Below are 14112 nucleotides of genomic sequence, written 5' to 3'. Positions count from 1 at the left end.
CGGTTGTGCAAAAAAAAGAACAGTGTTTTAATTAAATGATTAAAAATCTGATTTTTAATTTAAACATGTAATTTTTTTATTGTTCAACAAAGTTTCTTATAACTTGTCACAGAAACGAGAAATCAGATATTTTTTAAAAATAAAATAAAAACAGTTTTGCTTCCAAATATTTAAATAAGCGCAGTTATTGCGTCACAGTACTCTACCGGATTGTTTTCTACACTACAAAAGGCACCGCTGGGATTCGAACCCAGGATCTCCTGTTTACTAGACAGGCGCTTTAACCAACTAAGCCACGGCGCCGCTGGGTACTGCAAGGGGCTCCATTTGTCATTATGAAAATGTCTACCCTTTTGTACATGGCACGGTTGGTGGTGAAAATGTCCTACATTTGGACTGGAAGGGCTGCGAGGGAGAATTTTTCATCTCGTCGGGCTTCAAACCGGCACCTCTCAGGGGCACAAAGCCACTTGGATGAGTTGTTAAAAAGTTTTTTGTTTCTTAAGTGTCACCCCTAAAAGCAACACCGTTTATTATTTTTGTATTCATTTAAACTAAAGTTATTTAAATAATGTTACGATGATACAAATAAATATAAGTCGTGTGATAAAAACAAAACTGTTAATCAAAATTATGCTACTTTTGTGTTAGTTAAGAAACTCATACCATAAACGCGAGAAGTGTACAGGCTTCACGGCTGTTTCTTGGACGCAGAATTCTGAGATGAAAGCTGGAACTCTCAGAGAATTGAGTAAATTCAGAACTCTTAGAATAAAGTCTGATATGTGAGAATAAAGTCAGAACTCATTGGAAAAAGTCAAAACTTTACTTTCTCTCCCTTCATCTCTTTTCGTATTGATTTCATTCAGCACATGCCTGCTTATTCTTAACTATTTTTTATAACTATTTTATTTAGAAGACAAACCGTTTAATTTGGATTATTTTAATTTATATTTTTGTCAATATTATTAAACTAAAACATCTGGCCAACATAGGTAAAGAAAAGTCAGATTTGGGGGCAAAGACCTTCAAAGAAATCAGGCATTTTTACATTAATATATTAAATAATAACAACGGCAGTCCTAAATGAGCATTTAAAGTTGTTTTTCTAGAATGATGGTTCTTTTCTCAAAACCACGTGACTCGTGTTGTAGAAATTTCTCTGTGATAAAAGCTGTCAAGTACAGCAGTTATGACAAGGTCTGGCAGCCTTGTTTGCGCATGCGTGTGGCAATGTAACAAGCAGCTAGCTATTTGTCGTCAGTCTTTCCTTTTGGCGAAACGGAAAATGTTAACAGCTCAGCTCTTTAGTGTGCAGTTTTAAATAAACAACAACTATCATAAAGTACATACGACGTGTTCATATGCCGATACAACCCGGGCACCAAGAACACGACGGAGACGGAGCTTTGGAAATCTCTGGGGAAACCATTTCATGATTGTTAATGCATCCGACCCATAGTTCTCTAGCTAGCATAACATAGCTAGCAAGGGTCGTGTCTGTCGTGGATGGGTTTACTGACAAAGGTTTCTTCGTCGGTGTTTATCGGATAACATGGATACTGCTGAAGAAGGTAGGCCCCGGCTTGCTTTCTTAATAAAATTGAAAGAGAATTAGCTTCGCCAGGACATCTCTGAATCCAGCCTGTTGGCCTGCTATGCATGTTTTCGCTGAAGTGACAACCAGTGGAGTAACATCATGTACGAAAGGGAGTCGTCTGTTAGGCGTTAAGGTTGTCTAGCTGTGTCTCATAAACGACTGACCTAACTTTAATTTTGTGCATTGACTGGAAAAACAGTATATGGTTAAGTGCAGAAACGACCCACATGTTGTCTGGGATGTCACCTTATGTATCCTTGAGATGAGTCATTTTAAGAAACTTTAAGTTAAGAGTGATATATAGTTTCGTTCAGTTAGTGACTGTAGCCTAAATGTTAACTTTTAATGTCTTTATTTTACACATTAAAAATGAATAACTTTATAAGACACGTGAAATAAAGGTTACATCTAAAAAATACATATTTTACATTTACCTAATTTGAAAATGTATTACAAAATAAGATCTTCCTGAACAGTGAATCTCAACTATTTAAGAACAATTCATTACTTGCTGCAATATTCAGATTTTCCTTAATTCAGATGAATCAACTCAATCCAGATTTAGATTTTTGGGTACCTTTGAAGCAAAAAAAAATAAGCCCTAGTAGACACAGTTAACAACACAATTACACTCAAATCCACCTGTTTGTTCGTTTGTTTATGAAGTGGATGGTTATTAGTGGTCTTATGTTTAGTTGGGAGAACTCAGAGATCTGTTGAGTGTCAGAGATACTGATAGATGTAATACCTTTCAGGATAGATGGGTTACCGCTTTGAGCTTCCATGCATAGGTTTCACCTTTTTTAAAACTAAGTTTAACCTTGCAAGGCAGCCAATATATATGTATGAATCCACATTGTTAGCTTATAAGTCATTACATCAAAAAATGGCAGATGTCCAGTATATATTAATGTTAGAAGGTCAGACTGCTACGTTTTAGGTAAACAGTAATCATGCACGTTAACTGAAAATTGTTTTGAATGACTTTTACAAAGATGAATCTATAGAAACTTCTCAAAAAGTGATTTACGGTTAACAACAAAATGTAATCTGTCCCTTAGTGGTTTTCTTACTCTTTTCCTGTCAATATAATTGTTTTCTTTTTCTTTTGATTGTCTTCCTATTAAGACTGTGAATTGAGAATCCTTCCTTGCATCTGCAGTGCTTGCTCACACGTAGTTTTTTTGTGAAATTAGCGGATATCTGTCGTGTGTGCCGTTCTGAGGGGACCCCGGACAAACCCCTGTACCACCCCTGTGTCTGCACTGGCAGTATCAAATTTATCCACCAGGAGTGGTAAGTGTGCTGCTGTGTTTAATGTCATTCTTTGTTTTGTTATATTTATGACCTTTTTTGTTCAATTCATTTCAAACAACTTTATTTATCTCCGAGGGGCAATTCTATTTTTTTAGGTGAAGAGAGTGGCTTTTACGCCACACAATACCAGATGGTATTTTGAATCTGCGGCACGACAGTGCAGAACTCTCTGGAATTAAAACTTAATTTTACAAATTTAGAGTGACATGAAATAACAGGCTTTATGACTATACAGTAGATATGATCGTACTCATCTATGTGGTTCTAACTTAGACTTACTCGACTTACTTCCCCAACAGAATGGCTCTTATGAGAAGTTTGCTGCTAGCATGAAAACTCCATGTAAAACATACAAGTAGCATTTTTTCCAAATCTGTTTTTTAGTTTATACCTTTTCAATTGTTTTTTTTTTAACAGTTTGGTCCAATGGCTGAAGCACAGCAGGAAAGAATACTGCGAATTATGCAAGCACAGATTTGCTTTTACGCCAAGTAAGTCTTTTCTATTCTTATGAAGTGGTGTTTTAGCTCCTTTTCTTATTTTTCAGTGGAGAGTAAGATGAAAGATTCATCTTGTTGATTCCTACGTTTTGTACAAATAAGCTGATATTGTTCAAATGAACTGATCTTCCTCTGATCTTCTTCATCTGTTCTCCTCAGTCTACTCTCCAGATATGCCCTCCCGTCTGCCCATTCAGGATATTTGTGCTGGCTTGCTGACCAGTGTGGGCACAGCCATTCGCTACTGGTTCCATTACACGCTGGTTGCCTTCGCTTGGCTCGGGGTGGTTCCTCTCACTGCATGTGAGTACAAAATAGTCCTAAAATTGTCTCCCCTAAATGTCGAGTTGCATTGCAGATGTCCCTTTCAACAAAATTAACTGGTTTTAATTATAAATAAGGTATGAAACAAAACAATTATTACTATATAAATCAAAATGAGATCAAGCAAGTTCTTGTTTTATTTACTAAAAATGAAGAAATGGACATTTAAAAAATATATATAGAAAAAATACAATAGAAATGTGATTATCTATACCACAATGTGTGTTATTTTTTTGTATTCATTAACTCATGTTAGACAAGTTTCGGTTGATATTGTGCAACCAGAGTCTGTTGGAAGACTTCTCCCCCTGTTTTTTCCTCAGTCGCTGCAGTTTATTTCAGCACTTGTCAGTTAAACCAGTGCAGAAAGCTAAAGCCTGTATGAGTGAAAAATCACTCCCCCCTGCAGAGCCACGCATGCAGGTCCAATGACGCCTGCGGTTTCCATAGAAACCCATCTAAAGTCATTTATTTGATCCAGGCAGGCGAATGAAGAGAGGCTGCAGCTCACTGACAGCACTGATCAGTTTTTACATTTTTCTCCAGCTTTATGATTATTTTACTCTTGGCGTGCCAGCTGACAGTTTTTGTATTTTTTTGTTGCTCCACAGTAAAACCTGTATTTGCTTGTATAAATTGTGTGAGAGTGAAAAAGCTGTGGGTTGGTAACACATTTCCTTAACATTATCTGACTTAAGATAGAAGTCTTTTATAAATAACATCTTTTATTTAAAATTGATAATTAATATTTTCCAGCTCTACTGTCTTTTCCTGACATGATATTTGTCAATTACATTGAACAACCAAAACGATATAAAATATTTTTGATTTTGAGAAACATTTGGAACGTCCTCATACACATAATTATGTTTATTAATAAAGCACAATAAACACACATGGTAAGATTTGTGCTTCTGGATCACTTTTCTTAAATGATTGGAACGTTTGTTGGTTTTAATGTGCTAAGAGATTCTTTGTCTTACAGGTCGCATCTATAAGTGTCTGTTTACCGGCTCTGTGAGCTCTCTCCTGACACTGCCTTTGGATATGCTTTCTACGTGAGTGCTAACACAAACGTTGTGCAGCTCTTGTCGGGTTTTTGTGCACGTTTGACGTCGTTCTTGGTGCGTTCCTGCAGAGAAAACCTCCTTGCAGACTGTCTACAGGGCTGCTTTGTTGTCACCTGCACGCTGTGTGCATTCATCAGTCTAGTGTGGCTCAGAGAGCAGATCGTCCACGGTGGCGCCCCTCAGTGGTTAGAACAGCACCAGCCACCACCTCCTAATCAAGCCAGACAAGCTAACGAGGTTTGACTGATCCCTATCCAACATCTTTTTGTTAGAACTCTGCAACTGTAATAAAAAAGTTGTGGCAGATACAGTTGTAAAATGAGCCGCCTGCGCGTGTGCCTTCTATCACAGCCACAGGGAGCTGCAGAGGATCCCCCTGCAGCCCAACCAGCCCCCGCTGAGCCCCCAGCCCAAAACGAAGCTGAACCTGAGCCTCCTGACGCCCCCCCAGATCAGGGAGAGGACCCTGACTTGGAGGAGGAAGGAGCGGCTGCTGAAGATGCAGATCCTAACAATGGAGCTCAAGGTGGATTCATTCAGCTTAACCTTCTAACATTGTAAACTAGACAACCTGTCAAAATGCTGCAATGACAGTTATCCTGCTTTATTGAAAAAAAGTGCCTCCATTAAAAAGCTTCTTAAAATGTTTAACAAACAGAGCAGTGCAATTGCTTCATTTTTTTCCGTGTGCTTCTGTTATTCATCTGCTGCAGATGACATGAACTGGAATGCCTTGGAGTGGGACAGAGCCGCAGAGGAGCTCACCTGGGAAAGGGTAACCTATAGTCATGTCATTCAAGTTGACACGTGTTTAGGCAACAAACAATAAAATGGAACATTTCATTTGCATTCTCAGATGCTTGGACTGGATGGCTCACTGGTGTTTCTGGTAAGTTTCAGTGCTTTTAAATGTTTGATGTTTCATCAAGTACAGTTGTAGTTCAAACCCTGGAGTCCTGTCTTTATTCTGTAGGAGCACGTCTTCTGGGTTGTGTCTCTCAACACACTCTTCATCTTGGTTTTTGGTGAGTTGACTTAACCAAAGATGAATCACGAGTGTTTCCAGTATTTTGGATTCTTGTCTTTCTTTCTAATTCTACTTTAACATGTGTTTTAAACTGTTTATCGTAGTTTGAACCCTGCATTTGTAAAGAAACGTTTTTTATTTTTCATTTTAGCATTTTGTCCTTACCACATCGGGCATTTCTCTGTTGTTGGCCTCGGCTTTGAAGAATACGTAAGAGATCATTAAAGCACTTCAACAGCCTCATGGAGGATAGGTTGTATCCTTTTGGCAACCTTTTAAACCTTTTAAATTTGTTTTAGGTTCAAGCATCCCACTTTGAAGGATTAATCACCACCATCGTAGGATACATTTTGCTGGCAATAACGCTCATCCTGTGTCATGTATCCTTTTGGGTTGATGCCCACCCAGAGAATGAACCTTTTTGTTTTTTGTTTTAAGTGACTTCTTTTTTTGGTCACTTGAATTGTTAATTTATAGAAAAATAAAGACATGATTTCAGTAAAAAAAAAAAAGAAAAAATCTAATTTAACAGCTATAGTTTAGTTTTACGCTTTTATTTTGAAAGGTAACTTGTAGTCAGTATTCTGTTAGCAAAAAAATTGAACAAATTCTAGAAACACGCCATCTGTATGTTCTTACTTGTAATATTCCATGAGAACAGTCTGTAGTGTCAGTCATTTGAGTCATCCTCATGATTTCAAATGTTTTACTCAGTCGAGTAAAAAGGAATCACTGTCTTAGTGAAACACATGTTTACAGTTACTATTTGTGCTAATTGTGGGTAAGTAAAAAATTCCCTTTGGAGTTTATAAAGTTAGACATTAAATCAAACTTATTGCACTAATACCCTTTTAGTTCTCCCACTTGTTCTCCTACCATAGCCTCTGTTCTAGCTTATGTGTAGATCTGGTCCTTAACAGCCGTTTCAGGGACTGGCTGCTCTGGTTAGGTTCCAGCGTTCCCGCCGTCTCCTTGGAGTCTGTTACATTGTTGTAAAGGTAACATTTGGAGACTACAGCAAATATTTAAATACAAAATGCTACTTTAAACACTAAATGGAATACTTAATCTCTTTGAAAAATGCCTGTGATTTCTCCAAGTAAGCTGTAGATATTTTAGACTTCAGATATTTTGGAAGTTTCTTATAGCTAAAATGTATTTTTATTTCTAATCCTGCCTTTTCAATCCATTTAAACACATGGAAAGCATCATATTTTTGTTGTGCGTACAGTGACAAAGGAAATTCTGATTCTGATTATAGTCTGGCATAATTTACACATCTGTTAGATTAAGTAATCTCAAACTGGCAGAAGAAAGTATTAGACTGAAGAATTCAGGGCTGATGGTTAAAAAAAGCTTCATTAACTCCCAACTCTACCAGGTATTATAGAGTTTTTGTTTTACTCTAGCTGCTAACTTCAGTTAGATAGGAGATTAGATTTGAATCGTTGAATCCCACTGACAGAATAAATATTAACCACAATAGCAAAGTTGAAAACCACTTCTAAAGAGAGTTTGAGAGTGTAGTATTATTCTGAAAAACTAAATGAAATGCTAGTTTACTAAACTAAAGTGCCAGGAAGTCAAAAAAGAAAATGCTAAATGAGGAAACAAAACCCAGTGCAGTAGCGGCCTGATAATTGTTAAATGAGTTAAATGGACTCTGAAATAAAGATGGGTTAGCATTCTCATATATATTTAACATAGATTTTCAGATTGCATAGTTTTAAGATGTAATTCTCTTTTTTTTTTTAACTCTCCTCCAACTGAAACGTTTTTATGAAAGTCGTTGTTTCTATTTCAGGTGTCTTTGCTGGTTGTTGTGGAGATTGGTGTTTTTCCTCTGATCTGCGGCTGGTGGCTGGACATCTGCTCTTTGGTAAAGCTTCACAGTTACATTTATTTCAGTACATTTACCATCTTCAACTTCACGTTGCTGTCAGTACAGACTCAATGCACTGTGTTGAATGCATTCAACTCTCTGGTCGTCTGTGTCACATTTCAGCGTGGATTTGTTCAATAATTTTCACAGCAGGAACTGAAATGCTAAAGCGAGCTCTGTGATAATCGTCTGAACAGGCTCTGAAACCTTCCCCCCATGATTGTCCAAAGCATGGATGTGTTATGGCATTTTTGTGCCCTTGTCTCTGGTTCAGTCCTGTCTGTAGGTAACTGGTGCTATCACAATTGAAGGAGCAGACTGTCTCAAATCTGATCCAAACCTCTGGACATTTCAGAGCTACCTGACAGTCTAAGTGCTGCACAAGCAAGAACACATTTTTTTTCATTTTGTTTGACAGTTATATGCCAACCGTTAAATGGAAATATCAGCTCCTTTTTTATTTTGTTTGCATTGAAAACACAGGTTTTAGGCATCAAATACACAGCGATATGAAAAGCCCCTTTAAAAAGACATTCCTTATTTGGCTTCTGGAGCATTCCCCAGAAAACCTAAACAGCTACTCCATCCTTCAGTGTGCTACACAGTTAGAAATACTAGGTTGTGTTTTGTCAATAAGTTAAATTTAAGCTTACTCTTTTTCTATTTTTGATGTTAGTCACTCTTCAAAATAAATTGATGTCATTTCTGTTGAACTTGCTTCTTTCTCCCTTAGGAAATGTTTGACGCCACCCTGAAAGACCGAGAAATGAGTTTCAAATCAGCGCCCGGCACCACCATGTTCCTGCACTGGCTCGTGGGGATGGTTTACGTCTTCTACTTTGCGTCTTTCATCCTCCTTCTAAGAGAGGTACAACAACATTCTGAAAAAAGAGAAAAAACCCTCGATTTTAGGCGAGCACAGCTTCCTGTCTTATGTTTCCGTCTGTTTTTAAAGAGAATCCCAATTGTTGCATTTCTCTAAATCCGCCTCTCCTGTTACCATCAGGTGCTGCGACCTGGAGTGCTGTGGTTTCTGAGAAATCTCAACGACCCGGATTTTAACCCGGTGCAGGAGATGATTCATTTGCCCATCTACAGACACCTGCGGAGGTTCATCCTCTCCGTGGTTGTTTTTGGCTCCATCGTGCTGCTGATGCTGTGGCTTCCCATTAAGCTGATAAAAGTGATGCTTCCCAACTTCCTCCCATACAACGTAATGCTCTACAGGTAACAAAGCTATAGTTCAATCTGTGCTCGTTTCCTAGTTAGAGGTTTTACTGAAAGGAAATTGATGATTTGATTAGGTATTATTTGTAAAAAAAAAAAAAAGAATAATAATAGATGAGCCTGACTGTTTATCCTTTTTTCTGTTTAGTGATGCGCCTGTCAGTGAGCTGTCTTTGGAGCTGCTTTTACTACAGGTCGTACTTCCTGCACTCCTGGAGCAAGGACACACTCGCCAGTGGCTCAAAGGCCTCGTCAGAGCCTGGACAGTCAGTGCTGGTTATTTGCTGTAAGTTCAAACAAAAAACTCTATCCTTAAAGACCCACTCTGATGAAAATGGTGTTTTGGGGGGCTTTTGGAGGGGGGATTTGTCTAATGATGAAGGACATATGAAGAAAATTTCGTGTAAATTGCATTTCTGAACTGTTCGGCCGGATTGCTTCAATATTGCCCGCCCTTTTCGTTGCACTGGTAGTGTTAGGTTGGGGATGTAAGGGAACTGTAAGCTACCAGAATAGTGTGTAGTAGAGAGTGTGTACACAGAGAACTCTCAGCTCTCTGCAAGGGGGGCAGGTTTGTTTGATCCTGCCCACAACTCGGAGGCAAATTTCTAATGAACTACTGCAGAAACCATGTTATAGAAATGTATTTTTTTGGGCTAAAACCTGCATAATCATAATTAAATGACCACTGGGGACGGGTTTAAAATAGCTGAAAAGATTATCCCATTGGGCCTTCATTTAACAACATCCCACTGACTTCCTGAGATTATTTTCCAATCTTAATGTTTTCTGTAAATGACGGTTCGCTCCTCCTTGTCTGCAGTGACCTTCATTCCTACCTTCTTGGCGAGCAGGAGGACAATGAAACCAACCAGCCTGTGAACAACAACAACAACCCTCCCCATGGTCAGCCAAATAACAATAACAACCCTCCCCCTGCGGTTGGTGAGGGGCTGCATGCAGCCCATCAGGCCATCCTCCAACAGGGGGGGCCAGTGGGCTTCCAGCCATACCACCGACCAGTCCGCTTCCCTTTCAGGGTGAGGCTACACCAAACACTGCTGCTGTTGAGTCTCTATACCAGGGGTGGGGAACTCAAGGGCCAGATTTAGTCTGCATGTCTACCTGTATTAGGTGTGTCTACCCAAAGTAGGAAATGTGGCCCTCAGTCCTACTTTAAACATAGGAAACATTTGTATCCAATGTTCCACATTTCCAAACTAGAATATTGTTAGCAGTCCTGATTTGACTTGTATAAAGGTCTCCTTTGTAGTTAGTGCTTTTATGAAAACAGTTTTGTGTTTTCCTCAGATTGTGCTGCTGATTGCATTCATGTGCATCACTCTACTCGTGGCCAGTCTGGTGTGTTTAACCCTCCCAGGTGAGCTGGAGCTAATCTTGCTTAGAATTGTCTATCCTGTGCTCAATAATTTTAGCAGCTCATGTGTGTTTTCACAGAGATGCTTGCCATTTTTCATGTTCTTCACGCTTTTATTGTTGTAATTTTTTTTGGTTTCTTTCAGTCTTTACAGGTCGTTGGCTCATGTCCTTCTGGATGGGAAATTCTAAAATCCACGAGCTGTACACGGCAGCATGTGGTCTGTATGTGTGCTGGCTTTCTATCCGTGGGGCCACTGTTCTGCTTGCCTGGATGCCACAGGGACGCACAGTGATTATGCGCAAAGTCCAAGAGTGGACAATGATGGTTGGTATCAGTTAGCAAACAGCAGCAAACTGTTTTCATAGCATTTGAACACGGTCATCTACAATAAATGTGTTGGTTGATGATCAGAGATTTCCTGCTGAAAATGTGAAACCAGGGAATCTGAATATTTAAATCTTTATGTCCACTGTACATCCAGATCCTGAAGACCGTTGTTGTGGCTCTCCTGGTTGCTGGAGTCATTCCCCTGTTACTTGGCCTGCTGTTTGAGCTGGTGATTGTGGCTCCTCTCAGAGTACCTCTGGACCAAACCCCCTTGTTTTATCCCTGGCAGGTAGGATCACAAGCATCTGTGCTTTTGTTCCGCCACCTGTCACCCACCAAGGCCTTGAAAAGTGTCTCAAATAAATGTATGCTATGATCGGCAGGACTGGGCTCTTGGAGTGCTTCATGCTAAAATCATAGCTGCCATCACTCTCATGGGTCCTCAGTGGTGGCTGAAGACTGTTATCGAGCAGGTATCTCGGCATAATGGGGGCTGACTCCCTGCTTTTGTTTTCCGTTCTGTTTTCCTTTAAGATTCCTGAAAGTCGCAGATTTCCCAAAATAGAATTTGTGACCCATTTTTCAGGTTTATGCAAATGGAATTCGCAACATTGATCTCCACTTCATCATCCGAAAACTGGCAGCTCCCGTCATCTCAGTGCTTCTGTTGTCCCTGTGTGTGCCGTATGTGATTGCTGCTGGGGTGGTTCCTGCTGTAGGTCAGTGCCCGAATGCATGCAGTTTCTTCATAGTGTACGTTTTTTTTTTTTTATTCACGCTGGTGTTCTGCAAAATACGGTCACAGCATTGTTTGAAGCGAGCGCTGATACCATTTCCAAACTGAGGTTTCCTTTAACGGGGAGTGTGGTGGACTCCAGAGGTTGTGTTCTACAGATTTGTGTCAAAACGTCTTTGCAAATTATCTTATTTTTTTAAGTAAACTAAAAAGGATCTTTGCTGCAAGAAATTGATTTAAGTGCCTCCTTTGAGCAAAAATGCAGTAAATAATTAAGGAAAAGAGGGCTGCTGCTTCATTTGTTATCTTTTTTAACAAAGCATCCTTTCACAAATCTTATAAATCAATCCCACAATACTTTGCAGCCTTAAAAACCTCCAGAGTTTGGGGGTGGAGAGGGTAAAAAAGCCCTGTCAGCATTTGTGTTCACACTGAACACTTGTGGGTTTTATTTCTTTAAACTTCAGTCGTTCACACAAAAGTTAAAAGCAGAACAAACCCTTTGGCTTTGGCAAACTCCTTAATAGGCAACACATGAGCTCGTCGCCCAAATAGTTGTTCCTCACAATGGTGGCAGCATTCCAAACAGTTAGACTTAAGAAACATTGTTGCAACAAAGAAACAGTTCAACAATCTCAAATTTCTTTACTGTTTGTTTTGTTTTATGTGTATTTTTATATAGAAAAAGAAAAGAGTGCTCCAGAATACACAGACACTGTAGGTTTGTTTCTTGCAGGAGTTGCCCCTGAGATGGAGATCCTCATGCAGAGAAGAATCTATCCATTCTTGTTGATGGTGGTGTCGCTCGTCGGCATCCTCTCCTTCCAGATTAGACAGTTTAAGCGTCTTTATGAACACATCAAGAATGACAAGTATGCATCTTTAAGCTTTACTCTCTGTGGTGGAAAGGGGAAATGTGTTTGAAATGTGTCATTTTTCTGTCACTACAGGTATCTGGTTGGTCAACGGCTTGTCAACTACGAACGGAAATCTGGCAGAGCACCATCGGCCCCACCCTCCAACCCTGTTCCAGAATAAACTTCTGTGTCCTGCGTTTCCACTTTTTTTTCCTGTTGTGTCTTTCCTGTCTTTTGATTTTGACGTCAGTCAGACGGTAATCCCTTCTGATTCTCCCATGGATCACGTCCGACGATCTGTGTCTTTCTATACAAATCTGCAAGGATCGTGAGTGTTATGGTCCTGATCATGGACCAGAGTAAATATTTCAAGGAGTGTGAGCAGGAAGGTTGAACTGTTTCATTTGAAGCCCAGTATTTTTTCTGTTATTCATGCTGCCTGATAATTGTACATGTGTAAATACTTTGAACACAAACTGGCTTAAAATCAAACACACGTGGATAAATGCAATGACCATTGTACATTTTAAAAATGGATGTATAATTTATTAAATCACAATGATGGTTTCAGTTTGTCATCCATGTGCATTGTTTATATGGAGATCCAATATCGTCCATAAAATGTGTACATTTGGATTAGACAATCTGTAATTTGGACATTCATTCAGATTAACTATTTCAATTAAAAAATAATGTATTTACTTTCGGCTTCTCCCTTCAGGGGTGGCTACAGCTAAGCATCCAGCGTATGCCCTTCGTACCTCTTGACTCTGAATGAGAATTGGATTGAGTAACCCCTCTTCCCTTGACTTCCAAACAGGAAGTGCCCGCTGGATCCTAGAACCCAAAATCCCATTGACTTCTATTGAGCAATTCACAGTAATTCCTCAGTTGTTCTGTTTGTCAGAGTAACCATATTTGCTCTGATACCTTTTTTTTTTTTTTACTGTAATGCAAGTTATTCATGTTATAAACTGGCCAATCAGATGCCCCAATTAAAGTAGGTGGTGCCTGCCTCCTGGCCCCCTTATCAAATGTTTGAAACAGTTGATTGACAGATTCTCCTGAGCTTATGTAAGTGATAAGGGTGTGGAGTCTTGCCAATCAGGAGTGAATTTGTTGGACGTCCAACAAATTCACTCCTGATTGGCAAGAGTGGTTGCCAAAGAAACAGACGGACTTGGACCAATCACTGCACCAACTCTGGCCGTGTTGAAGCGTCTGCCCTGAGACTGGAAGGTTGTGAGTTCAATTCCTTGCTTGAGTTATACCAAAGACTATAACAAATGGGACCCGATGCCTCCCTCCTTGACAATAAACATTTAAGGGTTGGATTGGGGAGTCACGCTGTTCCTGAGCACAGCTGTGTTTGCTACTCACTGGTCCTCCAAAGTTTGGGTCAAATGCAGATGTAGCCCCGAGAAGAAAAAAGAGGAGGATTAAACAAATTAATCCCATAAATGATCAATATTATTATTAATATTGATATTACAAAGTTACTAAAAGGAATATGTTTGAATAAGGCTAGAAGATGACACAGATTTAACCAGAAGGAAATGGGTTAAGTGTAAATAACAAGGTTATTGTTGTTTATTGAATGATGTTGATTATGGGTTTACTGTAAATAACAATGTTATTGTTGTTTATTGATTTGTTTTGGATTATGTAACCTCATCAGCGTCAGTTCACAGGACTATATCTTATTTTGAAGAAATGCGGAGTGTTCTGTGGAGTGTTCTTTGGTTTTGATTGGACTAAGCTGATTGGCTGAGGAGAGGATCGAAGAAAAAAGAAAAGAAAAAAGGTCTGGACGTGGAAGCACGCGGGGAGGTGGAGAAGAAGACGGGAAAAAAAATAAACTTTC

At 39.3% G+C, this 14112-nt stretch overlaps 1 protein-coding gene and 1 non-coding gene across 2 annotated transcripts; one reads left to right on the top strand and one right to left on the bottom strand.

Annotated features, from left to right (window-relative positions):
• Positions 1–229: 229 nt before the first annotated feature.
• On the bottom strand, positions 230–303 carry trnat-agu. The gene has a single exon. It is a non-coding gene; the product is annotated as a tRNA-Thr (tRNA).
• An 899-nt stretch (positions 304–1202) lies between these two features.
• Positions 1203–12818, top strand: march6 (membrane associated ring-CH-type finger 6). Its single transcript, XM_004081242.4, has 25 exons — positions 1203–1574; positions 2797–2896; positions 3335–3408; positions 3577–3720; positions 4727–4799; positions 4880–5048; positions 5163–5337; positions 5525–5586; positions 5668–5700; positions 5785–5836; positions 5990–6048; positions 6138–6218; positions 6768–6836; positions 7643–7717; positions 8454–8588; positions 8727–8947; positions 9096–9233; positions 9771–9987; positions 10259–10328; positions 10471–10652; positions 10810–10944; positions 11039–11128; positions 11242–11374; positions 12128–12263; positions 12342–12818. Exons 1-25 carry the CDS (start codon positions 1556–1558, stop codon positions 12427–12429), a joined length of 2730 nt encoding a protein of 909 aa, XP_004081290.1. The 5' UTR covers positions 1203–1555; the 3' UTR covers positions 12430–12818.
• The last annotated feature ends 1294 nt before the right edge of the window (positions 12819–14112 follow it).

Source organism: Oryzias latipes, chromosome 20, assembly GCF_002234675.1.
Source record: "Oryzias latipes chromosome 20, ASM223467v1".
Taxonomy (NCBI): Eukaryota; Metazoa; Chordata; class Actinopteri; order Beloniformes; family Adrianichthyidae; genus Oryzias; species Oryzias latipes.
The sequence above is the reverse complement of the archived record's forward strand: the minus strand, read 5'-3'. Positions and strand labels throughout refer to the sequence as shown.